At 60.4% G+C, this 25,023-nt stretch overlaps 2 protein-coding genes across 6 annotated transcripts; one reads left to right on the top strand and one right to left on the bottom strand.

Moving 5' to 3' along the window:
• The first annotated feature begins 3,421 nt into the window (after positions 1-3,421).
• Positions 3,422-9,957, top strand: AIP (AHR interacting HSP90 co-chaperone). 3 transcript variants are annotated; one of them, XM_078433733.2, is made up of 6 exons: positions 3,422-3,663; positions 6,879-7,058; positions 8,270-8,458; positions 8,920-9,096; positions 9,193-9,334; positions 9,642-9,957. In XM_078433733.2, exons 1-6 carry the CDS (start codon positions 3,565-3,567, stop codon positions 9,845-9,847), a joined length of 993 nt encoding a protein of 330 aa, XP_078289859.1. In that variant the 5' UTR covers positions 3,422-3,564; the 3' UTR covers positions 9,848-9,957. The 3 variants fall into 3 exon arrangements, with proteins under 3 accessions (XP_078289859.1, XP_078289861.1, XP_078289860.1); XM_078433735.2 differs by having other exon boundaries at positions 9,193-9,326; positions 9,642-9,821; XM_078433734.2 differs by lacking the exon at positions 3,422-3,663 and adding an exon at positions 3,825-4,234.
• Positions 9,958-10,540: 583 nt separating this feature from the next.
• Positions 10,541-24,907, bottom strand: PITPNM1 (phosphatidylinositol transfer protein membrane associated 1). Of its 3 annotated transcripts, none has more exons than XM_081790228.1 (24): positions 24,734-24,907; positions 22,845-22,963; positions 20,919-21,133; positions 20,713-20,834; positions 20,312-20,536; positions 18,517-18,843; positions 18,345-18,440; positions 18,155-18,262; positions 17,423-17,484; positions 17,079-17,329; positions 16,561-16,750; positions 16,370-16,477; positions 15,941-16,098; positions 15,641-15,846; positions 15,005-15,175; positions 14,192-14,356; positions 13,794-13,942; positions 13,566-13,676; positions 12,997-13,113; positions 12,685-12,833; positions 12,450-12,599; positions 12,186-12,369; positions 11,699-11,827; positions 10,541-11,064 (listed from the first exon to the last, which is right to left on the bottom strand). In XM_081790228.1, the coding sequence occupies exons 1-24, from the start codon at positions 24,735-24,737 to the stop codon at positions 10,801-10,803; spliced, it is 3,780 nt and encodes a 1,259-aa protein (XP_081646354.1). In that variant the 5' UTR covers positions 24,738-24,907; the 3' UTR covers positions 10,541-10,800. The 3 variants fall into 3 exon arrangements, with proteins under 3 accessions (XP_081646354.1, XP_081646356.1, XP_081646355.1); XM_081790230.1 differs by lacking the exon at positions 24,734-24,907 and adding an exon at positions 24,464-24,588; XM_081790229.1 differs by lacking the exon at positions 24,734-24,907 and adding an exon at positions 23,925-24,134.
• Positions 24,908-25,023: the final 116 nt, after the last annotated feature.

The raw sequence follows: 25,023 nt of genomic DNA, 5'->3' as shown, positions 1-25,023 counted from the left end.
GACTAATTCTCAGTCGGTATCACATGCTATTGATTATTATGGTTTACAGTGGTTTTTGTTTGTTTCAGAGAGAGAGAGAGAGAGAGCATGAGTGGGGGAGAGGGGCAGAGGGAGAGAGACAGGATTTCGAGCAGACCTCGTGCTCAGCTCGGAACCTGATTCGGAGCTCGATCTCATGACTGCGAGATCGTGACCTGAGCTGAAATCAAGAGTGGGACGCTTAACTGACCGAGCCACCCAGGCGCCCCATACGGTGTGGTTTAATAGGACAGGGCAAGCCCCGCCCCCTCCCACCTTTGGTCATCTTTTGCAAACTTGACCTAACTTTTTATGAACCTTTATTCTTCTAGAGAAATATTGTAAAAGTGTTTTCCAAGTTCTTCAGAAACCATCTTAATTTTCACTGGGATTTCAATTAAATTTCTAGATTGATATCAGAAGAAATCACAGCTTCAAATGTTAAGCTCTTCTAGTCATTAAAAAAGTATGTCACTTCAGTTATTCTTGTCTTCTTTTATGTCCTTAAATTTTTTCGCTCCGCAAAGCTCAAGGCTGTGTTTTTACTTCTGAAATGCTTTCTGACTTTTATTGCTCTCGTGAGTGGCATCTTACGTTCTATTACATGTTTTAGTGAGTTATTGTTGGTTTGAAGAGTGTTGTTAACTTTTGGTAGCTTTATTTTATATCCCTGCAACACTGAAGAATTCTCTAATTTATTAAAAAAGTCTGCCCATAGATCCTGTTGGATTTTCTATGTAGATAGAATCACTCTCACAATTTCTTTTTCTTGATTTATTGCTTTGGCCAGGACTTCTTTTTTTTTTTTTTTAATTAAAACAATTTTTTTTAACATTTATTTATTTTTGAGAGACAGAGAGAGGCAGAGTATGAGCAGGGGAGGGGCAGAGAGAGAGGGAGACACAGAATTCAAAGCAGGCTGCAGGCTCCGGGCTGGCAGCACAGAGCCTGAGGCGGCCCGAACTCACAAACCATGAGATCGTGACCTGAGCGGAAGTTAGGCACTTAACTGACTGAGCCGCCCAGGCGCCCCTGGCCAGGACTTCTAATACTATGCTGAACAGTATTGTTGGTAGAGAGCATTCCTTGCCTTGTTCCTGATATTGAAAGGAATGTGGGGCTAAATGGGTGATGGGTATTAAAGAAGGCACTTGTTATGATGGGCACTGGGTGTGAATCCCTAAATCCTACTCCTGAAACCAGTATTACACTGTAAGTTAACTAGAATTTAAGTAAAAATTTGAAACAAACAAAAAAAGAAGCGTGAATACTTATTCCATCATACTTAATCACATATGGCTTTTTATCATTCTGAGAAAGCTCCTCTTTTTTCCTAACTGTAAGTTTTTATCATAAATAGTCACAGAACTTCATCAAATGCCTTTCCTGAATATTTTGAGATAGCCATATGAGTTTTCTCCTTCAGGTCACTGATGTGATGAATTGCAATGATAGATAATCCTAATGTTAAACCATTCCTTTGTCACTGGAATGAGCTGTACTTGATCTTGATGCTTTTAATTTTTTTTCTGAAAAAAATTAATTTTTAATTGTGAGGAAATACACATAACATAAAATTTGCTATTTTAAACTTTTGTTTTGTTTTGTTTTAGAGACAGAGAGAGTGAGCACACAAGCGGGAGAGGAGCAGGGAGGGAGAGGGAGAATGAGAATCTTAAGAATCTGAAGTAGGCTCATCAGTGATGAGCCTGACTTGGGGCTTGATCACAGGGCTTGTGAGATCACGAACTGAGCTGAAATCAAGAGTCCAGAGCTTAACAGACTGAGCCATCCAGGCGCTCCTATCTGAAACATTCTTAAATGCACAGTTAAGTAGTGTTAAGTATATTCACACTGTTATATGACCAATCTCTAGGACTTTTGCATATTGTGAAACAAGTTCTATATTCATAAAACAACAATTCTCCATTTTCCCTTCCCCCAGCCAACCACTGTTCGACGTTGTATGAATTTTTTTTTAAGTTTATTTATTTATTTTGAGAGAGAGAGAGGGAGCAGGCAAGGGGCAGAAAGAGAGAGAGCGAGAATCCCAAGCAGGCTCCACACTGTCAGCACGAGCCTGATGTGGCGCTTGAACTCAGGAGCCATGAGATCATGACCTGAGCGGAAACCAGGAATCCGAGGAGGACGCTTAACCACTGAGCCACGCAGACGCCCCCACCTCCCCCGCTCCCCTGGCCCCTAACTTGTCTTTTTGAGAATGACTTTCACTTAGCATATTGATGCCTTTTTATATACACTAGTGGATTCAATTAGCCTAATATCTCAATTAGTCTTTTCCACATCTACGCTTATCAGTAAAAATACTTTCCTTGTCTTGTGGTATCCTTACCTGGTTCAGGAACAATCAAGGTTAAACTCAGCTCATAAAATATATTGGTCACCTTTTCCACTTTTTCTATTTTCTGTAACAATGTGTATAAAATACAGACTACTTGTTGCTTCAAAATTTGGCAGAACTTGCCTATAAAACTTCCTGTGTTGGTAAAACCCAAAAACCAAGCAAACAAAGCACATTTCCTTTTCCGCTTTGAGGTCCCACCTCTCTAGGGGGACTTGTTGTGGGAAATGAATCACAGTAAATATCTGAAGCCTTTAGCACCTGGGTCAGAAGGGAGGGACAATAATCCTTCCCAGTTAGGAGGATACGATGAAGGCCCGGCTCAGGCCTCAAGACAGTCCCCTTACTGGGTTACCTTGACATTGGGAGAAGACTCCTACCGCTATTGTTCACGGCTAGTTTCCAGAGGCCGAGGGAAACCTTGCTTTAGCCCTCAAAGTACCTCACTTCCCTCAGTTATGTATTTCCTAATATTTAATGTGCACCTACTGTGTGCTTGTCACTGTGGATTCAGTGGACGACACACTACTCCCGAGCCCACAAGGGGCTCTCACAGTCTCTTGGGAGTTTACTGTACTCCCAGGAACACTGAAGCCCTCCCTCCCTTCCCTCTTACTCCTCGTTTTATTTTTTATTTTTCACTCATCTATTTTTAAAGAGAATAATCCAGGACGCAAAAGTCACCATTGTGCTAGAGATGCAAAAAGAAAAGGCCTGAAAAGAATACACAATAATAGTAGTTTTAGGGAGTGGCGTTGCGGATGGGGTCCTCCCATCCTCCGAGCCCTGTAATGTTGTCCAACTACTACAACTTTAAACGGGCTGGCGGGGGGCGAGGCCCACAACCACTCGCGAGGGCCGGTCCAAAGCCACACAAGGACGCAACTGCTAGGGACGCCCCGCCCCGCCCCGCCCCGCCGGGCAGACCCTGGCCCCGCCTCCCTGACGGACCCCGTCCCTCCCCCAGAGGGTCTCAGGCCCCGCCCCTGGGTGACGCGCGCGCTCGGCCGCCGCGCAGACAACCAATCACCGTCCGCTTCTACGTTTAGTCCCTTTTTGGCGTCCGCCCTCAGCCAAAATGGCGCCGTCTCGGAAGTTGCCGAAGCGCTAGAAGTTGCCGAAGCGGGTCCGGAAGCTGCCGAACGGGTCCGGAAGTTACCGAAAGAGAGCAGCGGGGAAGAAGGATGGCGGATCTCATCGCAAGACTCCGGGAGGACGGGATCCAGAAGCGTGTGATACAGGAAGGCCGAGGAGAACTCCCTGACTTTCAGGATGGAACCAAGGTTCGTGCCTAGCCCCCTCCCCTCAACCCTTCTGCGGCGCGGTGCGCATGCGAGGCGGGAGGAGGCCTTAGGCGAGAGGTTGCGCATGCCCAGATAGTAGTGGCCGGTGACCCTACTGCTCACATGCCGAGCTCGACGCTGGTTGGTCTGAATTTCAGTACGGGGTGAATTTGGATACGTCTGCCTCGCCCCGTGGCTCGGCCGTGTGGCCGCATTGGTCGGGGAGGCCGTCAGTCATCGTAAGAACGTTGCAGGGGTTTGGCCTCAGTGTCTAAGCCGACCCGGAGCTGGAGGAGACCCGGAGCAGGAAACCTGGGACCTTGGAGGTGCCCCAGGACTGGGGAAGGGAGCCCGGGGCCTCCGGGTTGCAAGGCTGAAGTTCTTGTATAGATAGGAGGGCCTACTGAAAACAGTTAAACCAGCTCGCATTGTTTAGATGGGAAAAGTGAGGCCCCAGGGCACGCAAACCCATTGAATATGCCCAGAGGTCAGGTCTGCCAGACGAGAGCCTTTCGGCAGCTCTAAGTGATGTTGCTCAGGACGGACAAGGGCTGGGACTAGGGCTCGGAAGGTAAAGAACCTACCACCCTCCTCCTTGGTACATCCAGTCCTCTTTGATCCCCTCCCCCAGACAACCTATGCCTCCGGGCTTCCCTGCTTCTGCTCAGGCAGGTCCCTCCTCCTGGAGTGCCTTTCCCGGTTGCCACTTGTCTGTAGAGTAAGGAGCTTCCCAGGGGCAGCCCCTGGGCCCAGCAGAGCAGCCACACAGAACATGCACAGGGAGAGAAAGATCAAAGATCCTGGCCTAGACTGAGGACACCACAAGTCAGAGCAGCTGTGAATGAACACACGCTCCTGGGGTAGAACTGTGCCAAGGTTGGGCGGGTAAAGATCCTAGCCTGGCTCGGTGTGAGTGCCCTGAAAGCAGAGGGGAGCTGCATGGTTCTGGTGATCAGTTATATTGAGAGGGATCGTTTCTGAGCGGAGAGAAGAGGTGTGGGTGTGGATGCATGCTCCCATGGGCCGGGGGGTTGATGGCCTTGAAGAAGGTCCTGGTTATTAAATAACAATCCCCAGGTTAGATTGAATGCTACTAGTGCACTGTGCTAAATGCTACACAAGCTTATTTCCTTCCATTCCCACAATGTGGGATAGGTACTGTTGTTGACGTGGGCTTCTCTATGTCCTGCCAAGGGTTCAGTCTTCAGATTTCTTCTCTCTGCACTCACCCCCAGATGATTTCCCCCAGGCTCATCTCTAAAAAACTCTCAGGCGTCTGGGTGGCTCAGTTGGTTAAGCGTCCGACTTCGGCTCAGGTCATGATCTTGTGGCTCTGAGTTCAAGCCCCACGTTGGGGTCTCTGCTGTCAGCCCCAGAGCCCGCTTTGGATCTTCTGTCCCCCGCCTCTCTCTGCCCCTTCCCCTCTTGTGCACGTGGTCTGTCTCAGAAATAAATAAACATTTAAAACATAATAGTAGGGGCGCCTGGGTGGCTCAGTCCATTGAGCATCCAACTTTGGCTCAGGTCATGATCTCGCAGTTCATGGGTTCGAGCCCCACATCGGACTCTGTGCTGACAGTTGGAGCCTGGAGCCTGCTTCGGATTCTGTGTCTCCCTCTCTCTCTCTGCTCCTCCCCCATTTGCACTCTGTCTCTCTTGCTCTCTCAAAACTAAATAAACATTAAAAAAAGTAAAAATAAGAAATTCTCCTTGCCTGGACTACTCCCACATGTGTATTTCTTTTCTTTTCTTTTCTTTCTTTCTTTCTTTCTTTCAATGTGAAGCTATCTTTTTAATTTATTTATTTTGAGAGAGCACACACATGTGCACGTGCTTGTGTGGGGGGGGGGGGGCGGGCAGAGAGAGAGGAAGAGAGAGAATCCCAAGCAGCCTCTGCACCATGAGCCCGGAGCCTGGAGCCCAACTCGGGGCTCGATCTCACAAACCTGAGCCAAAATCCGGTAGGATGCTTGACCGACTGAGCCACCCAGGCGTCCCCCACATGTGTATTTCTGGCTGCACCTCTTCCTTAAACCTGCTCCCAAATCACCATCTCCGCTCGGATGTCTGGTCAGCAGCTCAGATTCACCCACTGCGCCCAAGCCTTCCCCGTCTCAGTTAAGGGCCCCCCGACCTTCTGGTTGCTCAGGCAAAACACCCCCCCAGTCTCTGCGGCCCCTTTAGTTCTCTTCGGTTCCACAAGTCTTCAGAATGCAGCCGGGATCTGACTGCTTCTCACCACCTCTCCCATTACCACCTTGGTCCAGGCCGCTGTTGTCCCCCCAGGCCTACTGTGGTAGTCTCCTAACTCCCCTAACGTCCTCACCACAGCCTCCAGGCGCTGCGGGATCCATCCCTGCAGACCCCGGTGACCCCACAGTGCACCCCTCCCCTCGTTCACTCTGCTTCTGCCACACTTGTCTTGATGCTTCTTCTTTTTTTAAATGTTTATTTTTGAAAGAGAGAGAGAGGGAGACACAGAACCCGAAGCAGGCTCCAGGCTCGGAGCCGTCAGCGCAGAACCCGACACAGGCCGCGAGATCATGACCTGAACCGAAGTCGAAGCTTAACCGACTGAGCCACCCAGGCGCCCCTGCCTTGATGCTTCTTGAACACACCACACAATCCCACTGCTGCTCTTTTGGCCTAGAAAGTTCACACCCCTTTGTACCCCAGCATCTGTCTGGTGTGCTTTCTTCTGTACTCTGTTCGGATCTCTGCTTATGTTGCCTCCTCAGAGAGTCCCCCCGCTGCCCTGTGTATAGATTCGCCCTGTCTTATTCTGCTGCATTTTATCTTCTGATCCATAACCCTTAGCTCCACTGTTTTGTTTGAGGCTCATCTCCTTCCTTTAGAAGTTCCACGTGAACTCCATGGGCACAGGGTCTTTTGTCTGCTTTACCTACTACTGTGTCTAGCACAGAGCTCAGGCACGTAGTAGGTGCTCAGTAAATATTTGTGGAAACGATATTTGGAGCCAGAGTGCTTGAGATCCCATCCCAGCCCGTCCCCCCCACCACCCAACCATGTGACTTGGGCCCCTTACTTCCCTCTCTGTGACTTAGTTTCTTCCCCTGGGTGGTGGGGTAAAGGTCAGGTGGTGACCCTCGGGCAAGCTCTGTCCCTTGGCGCTATCTGCAGGCTGAGAGCCGGGCTTGTCCTTGGGGGCTTGGCGGGAGTGTGTGCCCTCGCCTTATCCCACATGTGGCCCGCAGGCCACATTCCACTACCGGACTCTGCACAGCGACAAGGAGGGCACTGTGCTGGATGACAGCCGGGTGCGTGGCAAGCCCATGGAGCTCATCATTGGCAAGAAGTTCAAGCTGCCTGTGTGGGAGACCATCGTGTGCACCATGCGTGAAGGGGAGATCGCCCAGTTCTGCTGCGATGTCAAGGTACCCGATGTCCCGCACCTGCCTGTCGTGTCTGTGCAGTCATCCCCTATTCCCCATCCCAGGGCCTCTGCCCTGGTTAGGCCTCCTCCAACTCCCTCTAGGGCGCCATACCAACGGGACGTTAGGGTCCTGGCCTCTTCTGCCTTCCCCTCTTCATAGACAGGCTGCAGCCAGGGGATTGTACATGACCCATACGACTCCTTCTTCAGTCCTCTCTGGCTCCTAATCATTGCCAGGCTAGACATATATAAGCTGTAGGGTCTGACCCCTGTCAGCTTTCCCCTCCCACTCACCTCCCTGCCTTTCCTTTCCATCCCCTTCTCAGCCAAGATTCTCCCTCATCCTTCAAAGTGAATTCCTGGGTTCACTACCCCCAGGAAGCCCTCCGTGACTGCCGGTGGTTGGCTCAACACCCTCCCCTGGATCCTCTAACCCCTTATGCCCTGCGTGACCAGGATCTGGTCCTCTACCTGGGTCTGAGCTACAGCAAAGCAGGGATTGGATGTGTTTACCCCCAGCTCACAATGCTCAGCACCGAGACTTAGGACATGTCTGCCGGCTGGATGTTACTGTAGCGGTCTGCCCCCGCTGCGGACAGTAGGGACCGTGAACGGAGCTGGTTGAACTGGGGAGTCTGGGTCCCATCATCTCAACAGCTGTTCCTAGTGAAAGTCAAAGGCCAGGTCCTCTATGCCTAGAGGTCTCCGCTGAGGGCTTTGAGCCCTACCTTAGGCCCAGCCCTGAGATAGGCCCTGAAGGGGGTGGGGGTGGGGCGGGGGAGAAGGAAGAGACATGAGAACAGAACGTAGGGGACCCCAGTAGTGGTGACAAGTCCAGCTTGTGGGCCACACCCCTAGGAAGATGGGGGAAGAGGCATGAATCCCGCTGAACTTGTAAGGGCAGGGAGACGGGTTCACAGGGAGAGGGAGAGTGTGTGTTTGTGTTGGGGTAGGAGGGGTAGGTGCTTGGCTTGGTTTGGTGGCCAGAGAGTGTGGCAAGAGCTGGGGACTTGGCCAGAGTAGAAGGCTGGGAGGCCCGGGGACTCCTGAGGGAAAGGCCCTCCTGCGTTTCAACCGGACCGGTTGCTGCCCCTCCTTGGGCTTCAGTGTCCTTTCGAAGGTGGTGGTGGGGCCAGGGGCTGGGCCTCTTGGGCCCGGTGACCAGGTAGCCCCTGCTGACAGAACCCCTGGTGCCCGCTCGCCTTTTTGCAGCACGTGGTCCTGTATCCGCTGGTGGCCAAGAGTTTACGCAACATCGCGGCTGGCAAGGACCCCCTGGAGGGCCAGCGGCACTGCTGCGGGATCGCCCAGATGCACGAACACAGCTCCCTGGGCCATGCCGATCTGGACGCCCTGCAGCAGAACCCCCAGCCTCTCATCTTCGACATTGAGATGCTTAAGGTGAGGGGCCACCAAGCCCCAGGTGCCTCACCAAACCAGCCCTGCCTGGCCTCACCGCGGGACCTGGCCCTGCCGGCCTGCCTGGGGCTGCTGGGCTCAGTGGATGCACTGTTGGGGGCGGGTGTTGGGACAGGACAGGGGTGTTGGTACGAGAACAGCTGGCGGGGCCCCCGGCAGTCCCCGTGGGTGTCCCTCCTGGGGCCCCTCTGCTTCCACCCGTCTCTGTGAGGGTGGGGACTGTCCCCATCTTGTTCACTGTTCTATCCCTGGAACCTGGTAGTGCTCGCCAGGTAGGAGGTGCTCCTAGAGCGTTTGTTTGTTGACTGGTCACCGGATGAGCAAGGGGCTCTGTTTCTGGTATTTAGCGTCCAGAGGTCCGGCCGGCCCAGAGGTCAGGTCTGCGGCCGGAGAAGCGGGGGTGCCCCTGGGGCCGCCCCCTGACTTGGCCGGCGCTCTGGCAGGTGGAGAACCCCGGCACGTACCAGCAGGACCCCTGGGCGATGACGGATGAGGAGAAGGCGAAGGCGGTGCCGGTCATCCACCAGGAGGGCAACCGGCTGTACCGTGAGGGCCACGTGAGGGAGGCGGCCGCCAAGTACTACGATGCCATCGCCTGCCTCAAGAACCTGCAGATGAAGGTGCCGCCCAGAGGCTGTGGTGGAGGGGGCGAGGTGGCGCCAAGGGACCCAGCTCTCAGCATCTCCTGCCCTCTCCCCGCCCCCCCCTGCCCCCAGGAGCAGCCTGGGTCCCCTGACTGGATCCAGCTGGATCAGCAGATCACGCCGCTGTTGCTCAACTACTGTCAGTGCAAGCTGGTGGCCCAGGAGTACTACGAGGTGCTGGACCACTGCTCCTCCATCCTCAACAAGTATGACGGTGAGCGCGGGGCACCGGGCTACACAACTGGGCCTCTGACCGCCCCCCGCCCCCCCCCCCCCCCCCCGCCCAGCCGCCGAGCCCCTGCACGAGCCCGCACAGATGTCCTCCACCCAGGCGGGGCCGGGGGCCCTGCTGTGCCAGTGACCTATGAATGTGTCATGGGGTCGGAGGTGTGGTTGGCATCCTCAGGTCGGGAGGGCTCTGCCCCACGAGGGGCCCGTGGTGCCAGAAGTCAGGCCGGATGGCTGGCTGGTCCCCCCCACTCATGCCTTCGCGTGCCTGCTGCCCGCTGGTACCCCTGCAGACAACGTCAAGGCCTACTTCAAGCGGGGCAAGGCGCACGCGGCCGTGTGGAATGCCCAGGAGGCCCAGGCTGACTTTGCCAAGGTGCTGGAGCTGGACCCCGCCCTGGCGCCCATCGTGAGCCGTGAGCTTCGGGCCCTGGAGGCGCGCATCCGGCAGAAGGACGAAGAGGACAAGGCTCGCTTCCGGGGCATCTTCTCCCACTGATGGGGCTCTGCCGGCCCTGCCTGCCCTGCGTTGCCCCCTGCTGCTGCCGCCAGCGCCCCTGCCCCCGCTCCGTCATGCTTCTCTGTATATAAAGGCCGTATTTATCTCTCCCTGGTCCTGCCGGGCTGATTCCATTGCGAGACAGCATTTCCTGGTACTCGGGTGGTCTTGGGAGGCAAAGGATCGGGGTCCTCCCTCTCTGGGCCTCAGTGTCCCCAACAGAGATAAGGAGGATGGTCTCTGTCACAAAGGAAGTGTGTTTTGCTGGCCACGTGCCAGCTGAGGTGCCTGGGAGCCTTCAGTCTTCAGGGGGAGACAAAGGCACAGCCAGGGGGCTCCGAGTGAGACGGTCCCCCAGTGCAGCTCTCCCCTTCAGCCTCTGGTCCCGTGGCCTCACGGCCCCCGCTTCGGGAGGCAGAGGACTCAGTCGGAAGCCCAGTCTGGGCCCCTGCGAACTGAAAGGCCGGCTCAGGTCTGGAGGGCTGGATGAGGTGGGAGGACTATTCAGGAGGAGGCCTCAGGTAGGGAGGACACAGCCCTCCATAAGACCTCCAAGGCCCAGGCCCCCATCCTGGCCTCGCCTCTAACCTGTGTGACCCTAGTCACATCCAGGCCCCTCTGCCCTTCAGTGTCCCCATCAAACTGGAAACTGGGCTCGGTTGCCCTGTGGTACCAGACAGGTGGGCAGTCAGGTGGGATGCAGGTGGTTTATTTTCATGGATTCACACACACTGGAAAAGCCTCTGGGCCGCATCCTCCTCCTCTCCCCCCCCCCCCCCCCCCCCAAGGCTGGGTGCCTCCCCCGTGAAAGGGAAGTAACACCGAGGGGCAGACAAAGATGTAGGGTGTGGGGTTGGGGGGCCAGAGGTCTGGGCCCCCAGCCTCCCCCCCGTGTGCCATTCGGGCCCCTCGAGTGCATGAATAAATAACTCCGGGCCACCACGGTCCGGGCCTCACTCTTCGCTGTCCAACTTGAGGCTGATGCTTCGGGGCTTGCCTCGGGCCAGGGTGGTGGGCGGTGTCCCCGGGCTCTCCCGCTCCACCTGACTGGGCCCCCTGGAGCGAAGCAGCTGGCTCTGCTTGCGGAGGAAGTCCACGGGGGCGGCCCCAGCATAGCTGCTCTTGGCCAGGGCGGCTCTGGAGGGCCCCGTGGGGGCGTGAGGGTGGGAGCCTGCCTCCAGTTGGCCCAGGTGGGCCACGTAGCCATCTGACAGGAACTGTGGGCAGAGACGGGTAGGGCTGAGGGCACTGCTGGTCTCAGGCCCACACGCAGCCTCACCTGTCCCCGTCCCCCAGGCTCGTGGGCAGTGCTGGCAGCATTACGGACCCGGCACAGCCTGACCCGGTGTCTTCTCTCAGCAGATAGGAACCCCAGACCGGGAGCCAGAGCACCCCGGCTTTCCTCCTATCTCTGCCCCTCTCCGGGCTTCAGTTTCCTGGGATCTTGGCGGGAAGTAACAGCGGCTGACAGTAAGCACCTACTCTGTTCCCACCCCCGTAGGCATTAAGTGGTGTTCGTGAAAGCTGTGGGGTTGGTGCCATTTCATCACTTCCGTTCTACAGACAGGAAATTGAGGCTCAGGAAGCTCAAGGTCCATGACCAGGGCCATGCGGGGGTGGATACGAACATTCAAGGTCTTGATCACACTTCCGCCTGTTACCTATCCCTGCCCAGCAGCTTCGAGCTGTTTATGACTCCTGTCCTAGGAGGAGCCCAGTCCCCTGAGGCCAGCTGGCCTTTTTGTAGCCGCCCCCGTCAGGTGATTCTTCACAGAGGTGGTCTTCGTGGCCTCACACCCAGGCTCCGGCTCCCCGGCCAGCCCCCAATCCCGGCCTGTACTTGGCTCTCACCTGGCACTGAGCCTGCAGCTTCCGCACCGCACGGCCCACGATGTAGGTCTGGCTCGGGGGCAGGCCCAGGGCCGCGTATACGGCCACGTCTTTGGGGGACCCATAGCCGGCCACGATGTTCAGTTCTACCTGTGGCAGGAGAAGCCAGTCAGCCACCCTAGGGCCGCGAGACTGGGGCGCTGGGCTGGGCATCCAGGGTCTGATTGCTTCGGGAGGGTCTAGCCGGACGGAGGCGGGGCCACGGGGGTCCTAGGTCACCGGGCCCCGACACTAGCAGGAGTTAGTCCAGAGGACTAGGGGCCTCTCGGACCACTAGGGGGCCGGGCCCTCGGGGCCCCTCTTGCCAGTTAGGGTCCCGGGCCCGTGGGGGTGGGACCAGATGGGCCTGCACAAGTCCTACAGCCCCAGGCGGGGACGAGGGCGGGGGCGGGCCCTCCCCACCCAGCCGCACCTCCTGCAGGGGCGGGCCCTCCCCACCCAGCCGCACCTCCTGCACCAGGCTCTGCAGAAACATGGCCTTCTGGCGCAGCGGGTCGTGGGTGAGGCCATCGCAGAAGGAGACGACGCCGTGAGGAAAGTTGTGCTGCGACAGCCAGGCCACCACGCGGTGCTTCTGCATATCGGGCCGGCCCGTTACGTACACGATCAGGTAGCCGGCGTCCTGCCAGTGCCTGTGGGGTGGGACGGCGGTCGGTTCCATCTCCGAGGGTGGGGTCGGTCACCGCGACCAGCCGGGTGGCGCCGCTCCTACCTGACCACGTCCACTGCGCCGGCGCGCACCTTGGGGTCGCTGCCCATGATGGAGACGCTGGCGGTGAAGGAGCCGTCGATGCTGAAGACCACGGCCTCCGTGCCGCGGGCCACCACGGTCAGGCAGCACTCGGCGTACGTGTGGTCGCCCCTGCGGCCCACGGACGGCGTGAGCGGCGTGGGTCGAGGCCGGCGGAGCCCCCGCCCCGCCGAAGCCCCGCCCGCCTGGCGCTCACCTGACCACCATGCGCACCGGGTAGACGCCGATGCCCAGCGCGCGCTCCAGGGGCACCGAGAAGGTGAGGCGGCCGGAGCTGTTGGTGACCTCAGTGCCGAAGTGGATCCACTTGCCTGACAGCGGCTGCGTCATGACGTAGACGTCCACCTGGTGGGGAGAGCGGGCGAGGGGGCCCGTGGGGCGGAGCCTGAGCGGAGGAGGGTCTGGGCGGGCTGTCGTCGGGGGTAGACGGGACCGAGAGTTCCCTGCGGGTGCGAGGTCGGCTCGATGGGGGCGGGTCTACCCGGGGCCAAGACGGCCGCGTCCTGACCTTCTCTCCGGTGAGCGTGACTACGTCCAAGGGCCCGTACATGAAGCGCCCGTTCAGCACCTGGGGGCGGCCCTCGCACACCACCGTGTCGCTTGCCCGGTGGTTGGAAGTGACATTCTGGCGAGAGGAGACGGCGTGAGACCGCGGCCGGGAGACGACGTGGATGCAGGAGCGGCTGCTGAGGGGGACCCTAGCCCAGGTGGGGGCGGGGCCTCTGCAGGAGGAGCGAGGCCCGAGTGGTGGGCGCTTTCCCGCCCCCCACCTGAGGTCCCGAGTGCCTGTGTGCGGACTTCGGCTCCCAGGGAGCGGAGCCGTGACAGGACGGGATGCAGAGGATGAGGCTGGGTGGGGAGAGCTGGGATCCGAGGCCCGAATTAGCGGTGGAAGGGGAGGAGGTTCCTGGTTCCCAGGGGCGGGACCGAGACGGGGGGGGCGGGGCCAGGACTACAGCGGGCTGGACGGCACCCGGGGAGGTCGCGGGAAGGTGGCGAGGGGCGGGGATGCTGCGGAGAGAGGGCTGGGCCTCTCTCCCCAGAATCTCCCGAGGACCCGAGGGGGCGGGCACGTACCCGGATCTTGACTTGCGTGCGTTTGCGCTGCCACTTCTCTCTGGGGAAGGCCGGGCTGTAGATGGACGGCTCCTCGCACTCCGTCAGCTGTGGCTGCTCCTTCTCGATCACCTGTGCACGCGAGGCCACGTGACCGGGGGACCTGGGTCTGCCCCTCCTCTGGCCGGCGGCTCCCCATCCTTGTCCAGTGCTCGTCTCCCACCCTGTATGCCCGATCCCCGAGCCCACCTGGCGCAGGATGAAGGCCACCACATCAGCCGACTCCCAGTAGCTGGCGTGGAAGAGGTGGGGCAGCGTGACGGTGGGGAAGGCGGTGAGCGCCTCGGGGCAGTACAGCGAGTAGTCAATCCGCTTCGTCCCCCACCAGCGCTCCAGGACTGCACGGCCACGTTGGGCAGGGAGTCAGGGGTGGCCTCCCACCTCGTGCCCACGTGTCTGGCCCCTGGGTACTCTTTCCTCCCTCTTTTCTGCCGAGCCTGCTCTTTGCCAAGCCCAGGGATGGGTACCGGGGGCCCCCTCCTCCCAGAGCAAACGCTGGGGGGGGGGGGGGCGCAAGGGTGTTTCAGCTGGGCTTTGGGAGGTAGAATAAGGGTCCCCTCCCCAGTCTGGGGGGCTGGCTGACTTACTCTTAACCACTTCACTGGTGGTGCTGGGGGCAGCTGGCTGGGCCGGTGGATCAGTGCCTAACTCACTGCCCTTCCAGAAGGCACCGCTGGCAGAGGTGGGTGTGGAGGGCACCAACATCTCCAGCTCTTCCAGAAAGAGGCCTGAGTGGGTCTGCAGAGTGTCAGCTGGGGAAGGTGGGGCAGCCTGAGCCGTGGTCTGAGCCGGGCCGCCCTCCCGGCTTCCCATCTGAGGGTTCCAGGACAGCTTGGCCCTCACACATCCACCACCTTCCCTGCCAGCCCTCCCTGGTCAGGTCTTGGCTGAGGCTGAAGTGCCCTACATTTGGGTGGAAGTGAAAAGGGGCCGACAGCCAACTGTGTTCCTTCCAGAATGCCTGTCACCACCACCCCAGTGCAGTCCCATTTGTCTCATGGGGCCAAACGGGTACCCGCTGGCACACCCACGTGTACATGCCCCATACCAATCCGTGAACACACGTGTATATGGCTACACCCCTACAGATACAGATACAGCAGCCTCTCCACATTGTGGCGATTCTCAGACACTGGCACCCCGGTGCCACCCTGGCTCCTCTCTTTAACCCAGACATCGCTGCTGCCCCCCACTCCTTGGCAGAGAATGTCAGAGGGTCTTGGGGAATCCAGACCTCACAAAGGGCCAGGGTAGGGCTCCTTGGTCCTGGAAGTGGCGACATGAGAGGCTACCAATGATATAGGAACCACCTCACATCTTTCTGGGGGAGGGGCGCCCATCCCCATCCCTCCCTGTTAGTGCCCTCCTCCTTCTCCCCTTTATCTTGGTTGGGGGCATACCCAGCAGCAGGGATGAGCCGTCTCCCAGGGGGAACTTCTGGTAGCGGGGCACGGCTAGTGGGGCGATAGCTTGGAACTTGGGGGCCAGCAAGGGCTCGAGGCGGGAGGCGCAGGGGTCGGCCGCGTGGAAGAGGTTATAGATCTGCTCACAGGCGGGCCGCATCTGGGCCACTGGTACCCAGAAGATAAAGGAAGGAGGAGATTCAGCTGGGCATGCTGGAAGGTAGGGGGTGTGGGAAGCAGCACCTGGCATGCTGGGTGACCCTGAACCGGCCCTTCCCGACCTGTACTCCCCAAGAGGTCACCAGGGTCCTGTTAATGTGAGACAGGTGACTCAGCTAAGAAGAGAGCAGACCCTTCATCTGCCGACGGGGTTCAGGATGAAGACTTTCCTCCTGCCAGTCAGACCCCGGCTCACACAGAACAGCGTGTGTGGGCCTGAGGTCCTCCTGGTGCGCTTTGGGAAACTTGGCCTTGGCAAGTTTCTGGGCCTCAGGTTCCCCTTCTCTAGCCAGGCCGTTTGATTTGTTCAGTGAGGTACGGCAATAACACCAGCATCTCGTGGGGGACGAAGGAGACGGCAGAGGGACAGATGAAGGAAAAGGCGTGGCTGCCACCCCCACCCTCAGGGCTCACCCTCCAAGGCGGGCATCACGGTTTTGCGCAAAGCCAGCACCAGGCCCAGCGGGGAGCCAAAGAGGAAGAAGCCGGAGACCTTGAAGTCAAGGCGGGCGGCGCTGGTGGGGCCATCAGGAGCCTCAGAAGTGGCAGCAGGGGGGCAGGAGGCTGTGCTTGCCCGCCTGGGCTCCCCGGAGGAGGTGGCGGAGGGGGCCGCCTGCAGGCTGTGGGGGGGGGGGGGTGGGGAGGGTGCTCAGCGCTGCTGCCTCCACGGCCCAGCACAAGCCCAGGGCACGGGTGATGGGGCAGGAGTGTCACCTGTTCTGAGCACCCTCGGGCTCAGGACTGGCCATGTCGCTGGGGGTACGCTGGGCAGGCAGGGCTGAGGGTTCTGGGCTGGCCCGTCCCAGCCCGTCCACCCCATCTGCCAGGGGGTCCCGCACTGGGCCGACCTCCGGGGAGAGCAGCTCATTGTTCTAGACAGAACAGGGGACAAAAATATCCTTAGGGTTGGAGACGATTCGATTTCTACTTATTTGGAAGCGAGGAGAGAGGCTTGGAGGTTGGGCAGGGACTCAAGGAAGGAACTGGGGCAGAGCCCAAGAGGGGACAGAGCGAAGCAGCAGGGAAGCTGCCCGAAGAGAAGTCCTACTGCGGGGAGGCGGTGTGTGTGTGTGGGGGGGACCTAGAGACCTAGAGCTGGAGAAACAGCCCCCTCCTGAGTTGGCAGGGTCCGGCCACACTGACCATGCTCCCTCGGCGGCTGCTGCCCCGGCTCCCGGTGCCCGCGCTGGCACTGTGGCAAAGTGCGTCAAAGCCCAGGATTCCGCCCACGCCGTCTCCGATCAGCACCACCTGATTGGGGAGAGCGGCGCCATCAGGAGGACGGACGCAGGGCTCCGGCGGCGAGCTTCCCTGGACCGTCCCCGACCCCTGACCTGCCCGCAGAAGCCGGCACCCTCCGACGAGCGCAGGAAGGCGGCATAGGCCTGGTTGGTGCGGGCGATGACGGTGGCCACAGCGCCTTGGTATCGCGAGGATGAGGTGGCCAGCAGTGGCAGGGCAGCCAGTGGAATGTGGTCCTGGGAGCGGGACAGGCTGTCACCGTCGTGGCTGTAGGGGCTCAGGCTGGAGGAGGAGGGGCGGCGGGTGGGTGGGTGGGTGGGTGGGAGGGAGGGCCTCCGGCCCCTCCACCGCCCCCTCCCAGCCCCCTGGGCCTGTTGGCAAGTCCCAGCTCTGTGGCGGCGCCTCTGTGGGGAGCATCGGCACCCAGGGGGCCTTTGTGATGGAGCCACTGACGAGAAACTGAAGTCCAGCCGGGTGGGTGGCTGGCCTCCCCGCCTCGTCCCTCCCCCGCCCCTTCCCTCGTGGGCCTCTTTGGTCCCGGGAGCCCCCGGTGGCTGTCTGCACCTTGGAGACCCTGTGTGTCCCCCGCCCTTTCGCCCCCGACCAGTACTTGGAGACGAGGGCATAGGCGGCCGCGCAGATGGGCGGGCAGGGCACCAGACGCAGCGCCACGTGGCCCAGGGCCTCGGGGAAGTGGACTCGTGTGACGGCCTCAAAGGCCAGGCTCAGGGTCTGCACGTCCGCCTGCTTGGAGTTGGCGTCTCCGGGGCCTGAGTCCAGGATGTTGCCGCTGTGCAGGATGAGGAAGAGGGCGTGCACGGCGCACGCCTCGGCGCCCAGCTCCCCGGCTCCGTCTGGGCCCTGTGGGGCACAACGGGGTGCCTGGGTGTCAGAGCAGTAGCCTGCCTGGTGTGGGGCAGAACTGCAGACGTGGGGGGGGCCGGCCGTACTCACCTCTGAGTCCCTGGGCGCTCGGGCCCCATCCCCCATGTCTTTGGTGGCCTCGGTTCCAGGGTCTATAGGACGGGGGGTAGCCAGTGAAGGAGACCGAGGGGCCTGCGGGGGTCCCCTCATCCGGCACTTCGGGTACCCTCACTTCGCTGTCTGCCTCTTCCTCTGACCTCTCTCACCAGACTCTCGCGGGGCATCTCAGGCTGCCGGGCCTTTGCACGTGTTCGTCCCGTTGCTGAGAGGGACGCCTCCTCCCCACAATGCCCGTTTGCCTGGAAAACTCCTTCTAATCCTGCCCTGTCCAATATGGTGGCCACTGGCCACACGGGCCTGTTTAAGTGGGAAGGAATTAAAGTACGACACCAATTGCGGCTCCTCAGGCTCACGAGCCACAGTCCACGTGCCGGAAGACCACACGTGGCTGGTGGATGTCCGTCATGGCTGCAAGTTCTGTGGGACGGAGCTGGTGCAACCCCGCAAAGTCCGGCTCACATCTCACCTCGCCCGTGTCGCCTTCCCGGCCTCCACGTTAATTCCTCCACGTTTTGTGCTATGTCTGAACTTGGAGTCCATTCTAAGCCCCCGTCTCTCCTCGCTCACCCGCCCATCATTCACCTGCGTGTTCACCGCACTCTCTCTCTGGATTGGCGCTCAACTTAGGGCCCCGCTAAGCTGAGGGCTGGGCGGTGCCGAGTGCCCCCTGCATGCAGGGTGCTGGTGGCCGGCGGTCTTTACCTGGGGGGCCCTCAGCCTCCACGGGGGAGGCAAAGGCATCAATGAAGTCACTAGAGTTCCACTTGGTCATCTCCTTGGGGAAGACCTCGTCACTGTCCGAGAAGCCTTCTAAAAGGACAGGGGGCCGTGTCATGGGGCAGTAGGAGACGCTCAGGGACGCCCCTGCCCCCAGCAGGGCTCTGGTGCTGACCGTGGGCATCGAAGAACTCCTCCTCGGAGCTGTTCTCAGAGTCTCGGGCGATGTTCTGCATGCGCCATTCGGACAGGCTCTGGGGAGACACGCCGCCTGCAGGGCCACCTCGGTCTCAGCCTGGGGTCCGGCCCGAGGGCGGCTCCCTCGCTTCCCCGCGCCCCAGCCTCACCTCCATGCTGGGATGAGTAGGACGAGCGGGAAGATGAGGACCACTGCTTGCCAAAACTGGCATCGGGCGAGGCATCGGGGCCGGAGGGCGCCTCGGGCCCGTCGGGGGTGCCAGCGTGGCTGGCCGCAGCCCGGGCCTCAGCACTAGGCTTCCCAGGGGCCTGGGCTTCGGGCCCCTCACCGCCCGTGTTGCACTTGGCCATGCGCTGTGCCAACATGCGGGCAGTCTCTTCCTCCAACGCCCGGATGTCAGCCATGCTCAGCTCTGTCCATTCATCCTGCCAGCACCAGGCCTGGCGGTGGGCCCGTAGCATCACTCGACGCAGACCTGGAGGTGCCCGGGCGTCAGAACCATGCCCCCCCCGCGCCCCGAGCCCGAGTTTCCCTGCCACTGCCCCCCCCCCCCCCGCCCCGGGCAGCAACATTGCCAGCCCTCTACAGCGGGTGATGGCTCTCCTGGGCACACCACCCACCCAGAGCCACGGAGTAGGGCGAGGCTGGTGCCACCCAGGAGACGGGAATAGAAACTGGGGCATTTGCCTTCCTGCCCCGGCTCCCTCCCTCTGTCCCTGCCTCTTTCATGCCTCTGGACACCCCAACTCGGAGCACGAACCCAACCCCAACACTCTGGGCAGCTGGGACCAAGGCCACTTCTTGCTGTCTTTCAGCTGGCTTCCTGCTGACTTCTTCCGAGAAGTCATCAATTAAGGCATTAACAGTTAATGAAATTGTTGATAGTTAATGAAGGTGTGAATAGTTAATGGAAGCGTTGGCACTTAATGAAGTTTGTAGTGAAAGATGATACCCATTCTGGGATGTTTTCATCTTAAGCAGAGGAATAAAGTTAGGAGCTTCAATATCTAGGAAAGAAATTAATAATGGTTGGATTATAATTATAAACTCCTGGAAGGAGATATATATCGGAATCTTACTAGCGGGTATCTGTGGGTGATTTCATTTTCTTATTTGTGCTTTTTGGTATTTTTACAAACGCAAGACAAGGAGCCTGGATTATTCTCTGAGCTACATTCCCTCATTTGTAAAATGGGAATCGTAGCTCCCACTCTGGAGGGGTGTCAGGGCGTTAGAGGAAATCTTGCATGAGAAGTGATCGGCAAAGGAACTTGCAGGTTGTGAATGCTCAGTCGATGTTAGGTCTTGATACCTGGCCCGGCCTCCTGCTCATTCACAGAAGGGAAAACAAAGATGCAGAGACGCGAAGTAGCTCAATAGAGGTCCCGTGGAGCCCAGGCCCCCAGAGGCCCCCATCCGGGGTTCTTGTACCTGCAGGCGGCCCACCCTCAGACCTGGGGGACGGGGCAGGGCTGAGCTGCAGGGGCTGTGGGGTTAGCTTTAGGAGGGTGAGAAGGGGAGCTGGGAGCGGGAGGGACCCCAAGAGGATGAGTCAGAGTCACAGCCTGTACTTCTTCGTGTGTTGCTGGTTAGGGCTGCTGACCCTTCCGAGAGTTTCTAAGTCTCCCCGGGCCCGCAGAACGTGGGAGAATCCGGGAAGCCTCACGGATGAGAAGCAGCATCTCTGAACGTCAGAGCCTGCGTGGACCTCAGAGCTCAGGCCCCCGGCTTCTTGCCCTCCTGACTCTTACCTCCACCTCAAGGCTAGGCTCCCCTGGCCCCCAGCCAGGCTGTGCTGTTCCCCTCTGCCTCAGTGCCACCATATCAAGTGGAAACGATGGCTTTGTGCTTCTGTGTCCCCAGTAGACGGGGAGCGTCCCTGGCTCAAACACGGGGCCTGGTGCATGCTGGGTAAAGGGAGCCTCCTGTGGCTGGGTGCTCACCGACATCGTGGATGAACTGCTCGATCTTGGCCTGCATGCCCCAGTAGCGGAACTCGACCTTGCACAGCTTATAGGCACACATGAGGGGCCCGGTCTGGGCCGCTGTGCGAGCCCAGTCATCGGCCAACGGTCCCCGGCCAGTCTTGGCCGAGCGGTACAGCCGGGGGTCCTCTTCTGCTTTGTATTCTCCTGGGGCCACGGCGTCCCGCACGATGTCGATGGTATCTGAGGGGGTTCCAGCGGCACTGAGCCACACGGACCCCCTGCGTCCCTGCCACCTCCTCCCTGCAGCCAGGAAGCCGAGGCCAGGACAGAGTCTGGGACTTGTCAGAGGCTGCCCACTGAGGGGGCAGGTGGCCTGAGAGGGGCTCTAGGGTCCCCTCACTGGCCCCAGGCCTCACCCAGGATGCGCTGTCTCCTCTCTGCTCCACTCAGGTTGAAGACATTTGGCTGCTGCCCCCCGTCAGGCAGGTAGTAAGTCTCTATTTCAATGGAGAATTTCTCCACAAAGGGGCAGGTGTACCTGGGTGGAGGGCAGGGGTGGGGTCACTACTGTGCCCACCGGGGCTGTTCTCCTTGTAGCCCCAGGCCTGCCCCACCCACTCACCGAGTTCGGGTGTAGGGATACGCGTTCCAGGATTCCTCTTCCACCTGCAGGGCGGCCTTGGGCAGCAGCGCCCGGAACCAGCCTGGGATGTGGGAGCCCACGTGGTACACCTTGTGTGTGTATTGCCCGCTGCCGCCGGGCCCGTCCGTGTAGGGCCGGTTGGCCAGGATCTCCACACCACTGCCCTCACCGCTCGACTCCTCCCGGCTCTTTTTCTGCACCCGGGGCAGAACAGAATGGGCGGCTCGGCCTCAGCTGAGCTCCTGGGGTCCCCAGCTGAGCCTGGCCCCCTGCACCGTGCTGGAGCCCTAGTCCCAGCCTTCCCACCTCCCTGCAACTTGACCCTGGCCCCCTGCAGCTCCCTGGGATCAGGCCCACAGCTGCTGTCGTCCTCCACAGGGCTCGCAGCCCAGCACTCACTCGTGTATTTATTGTCTGCTCTGTTCCAGGCATATTGGGATTATATTAATTGGGACCTGCTGATGAATAAAACAAAGATCCCTGCCTGCCCTGTGGGACTTAAGTTCTAGTGGGGGGGGGGGGGGACATAACAGAAGCCAAGTGACAGGGTATATTAGAAGTGGGAAGTGTTGGGGCGCCTGGGCGGCTCAGTCGGTTGGGCGTCTGAATAGGGCTCAGGTCATGATCTTGCGGTTTGTGAGTTTGAGCCCCGCGTCGGGCTCTGTGCTGACAGCTCGGAGCCTGGAGCCTGCTTGGGATTCTGTGTCTCCCTCTCTCTCTGCCCCTCCCCCACTTGCGCTCTCTCTCTCTCTCTCTCTCTCCCTCAAAAATAAATAAAAACATTTAAAAAAAAGAAGTGGGAAGTGTTATGGGAAGAAGAAAGTGTAGACTAAGGTAAGGGATATTGGGTTGAGATTATGGCATATTGGCATATTGGCAATTAGGGCAGGATGATCAGGGAAAGCCTGAGAAGATAACATGACCACAATTTGAACATGACTTAAGTGGGGGAGGGTAGACGGTGGAGTGCAGATGTGGGGTGGGGGGAGCTATTCAAGGCAGAGGGGATGCCAGTGCAGGCTCCTGGGGTGGGAGTGTGTGGCATGTGCTCCGGGGGCAGCAAGGAGGCCAGGGAGGGTGGGCTGGAAGAATCAGGGAGATCCTCCGAGAACCTGACGCCAGTCCCCTCCCTCCCCGAGACCCCAATATGGGCCCCTGCCACACCCCTTATAGCTTGAGAGCACTCAGATACGGCCCTTTTATAGCTCTGGAGCCTGAACCTGGCCCACTCAACCCCCTGAGGCCGGATCCTGGCCCTCTTGTCTCCTCAGACCCTGACCCTCCTTTCTGGGGCCTCCCTGAGGCCTTGCACCCACCCTCTTCTCCCCCTGCCCGGCCCCATGCGTCTCACAGCTCAAGTCTAGACCCCTACCTCTTGGATCCCTGCCTGCCCCTCTCTGTCACAGTTTTGGGGTCTGGTCCTCACCCCGTTTCCCTGACCCCCTGGGGTTGTCAGGACCCCCTGGGGACCCGCTTCCAGTCTTCTCTACCACCCAGCACCCCTCCTCGCTCCCTGCCTCTCACTCTTGCCTCCTCAGGCGCTCCTTTCCCTCCCGCAAGGGGTTACGATTCTAAGGAGGATTAAAGGAGATCAGAAGTGGGCTGAGCCGCAACCAGCAACCAGCCAGCCGGGCCGGGCACTTGGGGGATGGGGAGGCACCACCAGGCCCTTCTGTCCCTTTTCCCACCGCCGCCCCCCTCCCCGCACCAGAAGGGGGACTTTTCTGTCCTCCCCTAGGCTCTGAGTCCTTCCAGGCCCCAGAGCCGGGCTGAGGTGGGGGGGTGGGTTGTTGAGGCGGCCCGGCCCCTCGTCCCAGGTGCGGCCTGCGCGCTCCTGCCGTTACCCCATCACGAAGTGTGCCCCCCCCCCCCCCCCCTTAGGCTCCTGCTGCCTCCCGCCCTCACCTGGATCATGTAGAGCTGGGCCACCTGGTACTCATCCAGGCTCATGGGAAGCAGAATGTGGTACTCCTTGATGAGCATCCTGAAGGTGCTCGGCCGGCCGCGCGCGGCCTCCGCTCCGCCTGGCGCAGGGCACGGCGCGGCAGTCAGTGCGGGGCGGCGGCGCGCGGCCCCGAGCCCTGCGCGCGGGCCGGAGGGCTCGGGCCGCGGGACCCCATGCCCGGGCCCGCCACGGGGGAGGCAGAGGCGAGCCCGGCGCCGCCGCCAGCCGCAGCGAGGCTGAGCGCTGACCTCTTTTCCGCGCGGCCCCCGTCCCCCCCCCACCCTCACCGCCCGCCCGTCGCCATGGCAACCGCGCGCTGACGCGGGCCCCCCGGAGCGGCGGGCGCGGGCCGCCGGGCTAGCGGGCCCGCCGCGCCAGTGTCCTAAGCCCCCTGACACCGCATCCCTCGGGGACCCACCCCCGGGAGCCCCGGTGCCCTCCTTCCCGGCCCGCCTTCCACAACCGGCCCCTCGGGGCCCGCCCCCTGCATCCCTTTCCCCTAGTCGGTGGGGTCGCTTGCCCCCCACTCCCAGACATCCACTTAGAACCTTGTCCCCCGGGGTGTCTCCGCAGAGCAGCCCCGTGCGCCCCTCCTTGTAACGTCTGTCAGTGTCCTCCCCCCCCCCCCCCCCGCGCCCCACCCCCCCGAACCTACCTTCCAGGACCAGATAACTAACCCCTCCGGCCCCCAGATCTGCCTTCCCCATTCTGCCCGGCAGCCCAGTCCTCGACTTCCCCGCCTCAGCATCCTTCCTGGACCCCCGGCACGTCTGTGCAGCCACCCCATCATCCTTCCCGGGGTTGACCCCTCTTCGAGCTGAGGCAAGAGTCGCTCCGCTGGGTATCCCACGGGCCCCGACCCTGGGAGACCCGCTCCGCCCGCCCGCGCCCCGGTTCCGCTGCAGGCACCCCTCCCACCTCCCCACCTCGCACCCAGCGAGCGGGCGAGAGGCCCCATTGTCCCCACTTCCCTCTGCTCCCCTGCGTCCCCGTCCCCTGCCGCGCTCTTGGCCCGCCCGCCCGCCGACGTCCCGGCTCACCTCTAGTCTAGGGCGGGCGCCCCTCACCCGGTGCGGGCGGGGGCGGACGGGCCGCGGGTCGGAGCCCGGGGCACCCCCAGCCCCAGCCTCGGGTTCCAGCGGTGGCCGGACCCTCTGAAGGCGCAGCGCGGGCCCATGGCCCCGACCTTCCTCCGGGTCCGCCCGCCGGCGCCCCTGCTGTCCCTCCCCGCCGCCCGCCGCGTCACGGCGGCCGCCCCGCCCCTTTCCTGGGCCCTGCTGTCCCTCCCCACTTCAGCGGGGTCCCGGCGGCCCCGCCCGCGGCGGAGGAGGGCGGCCCCTGCTTCCTTCCCCCAAGGCGGCAGGGGAAGAGGCAGTTCTCCAAATGCTGGCGCTTTCACTCCGTGTTCTCTGGGATCCCCTAAACACTTCCTATCTCCACCCTGGCCCAGCCCTCCTGTGTGCCTTGGAAATATGGCTGGACCCATCCCCATTCTTCCCAGCCCTCGAGCCCGGGACCCAGGGTAGGGGAGATGCCGCGCGGCCTCCAAAGTCTGAGGAGAGGCTGGTCTAAGACTTGCCTGTCCCTAGGGGGTGGCGTTCCAGCGCCCCAGGCCTCTAAGGTCATTCAGCTATACACTCAGGCATAGGACTGCAGTCACTCCGAAGCCGTGGTCTAGCCCCTGAATGGGGCCCCATGGCTTTCCCCACTGATACCTTCCGGGTCCACAAGTCTGGCCAACCAGACCCTGGGCAAAGGCTGAGACACCTGAGGGCTGGGCTCACGGGGCCACACCCAGCAGGCTAGAAGGTGCTGGGACAGTGGATGGCAGCACGGAGCTGGGTCTCACCCATTTCGGAAGGCAGTCCTCTCCCCTTGGCTCTGCTTCCCAGGTGCTGGGGGGAGGGAAGCAGCAGTGTCCCCTCTCCCCTGAGGAGTCAGGATGTGTTCAGAGCCTCTCATGGCTGACTCGGAGTTCAAGATGTTAGGGCATGAGGGCATGCGACCGCCTGGCTCACATGAACTGACATTTCCACCCTGCCAGACATCACTGCCAATCCAGAGAAAGAAGCCTCTAGGCCCAGGCTGCCGACAGTGCCCTCCAGCTGCGGAGGCTGCCAAGGCCCTGTGCTGCCCCCT

The sequence above is a fragment of the Panthera onca genome, chromosome D1 (assembly GCF_046562875.1).
Source record: "Panthera onca isolate mPanOnc1 chromosome D1, mPanOnc1 haplotype 2, whole genome shotgun sequence".
NCBI classification, from domain to species: Eukaryota; Metazoa; Chordata; class Mammalia; order Carnivora; family Felidae; genus Panthera; species Panthera onca.
This window is presented reverse-complemented; position numbering and strand designations above follow the sequence as displayed.

Coding starts and splice junctions, on each gene's coding strand:
- AIP (XM_078433733.2), top strand. CDS start 3,565: ATGGCGGATCTCATCGCAAGACTCCGGGAGGACGGGATCCAGAAGCGT. Junction 3,664..6,878: donor ACTTTCAGGATGGAACCAAG/GTTCGTGCCTAG, acceptor TGTGGCCCGCAG/GCCACATTCCACTACCGGAC. Junction 9,097..9,192: donor TCAAGAACCTGCAGATGAAG/GTGCCGCCCAGA, acceptor CCCTGCCCCCAG/GAGCAGCCTGGGTCCCCTGA.
- PITPNM1 (XM_081790228.1), bottom strand. Junction 16,478..16,560: donor GTGCCGGCTTCTGCGGGCAG/GTCAGGGGTCGG, acceptor CTCCCCAATCAG/GTGGTGCTGATCGGAGACGG. Junction 12,370..12,449: donor GGCGCAGTGGACGTGGTCAG/GTAGGAGCGGCG, acceptor CCCACCCCACAG/GCACTGGCAGGACGCCGGCT.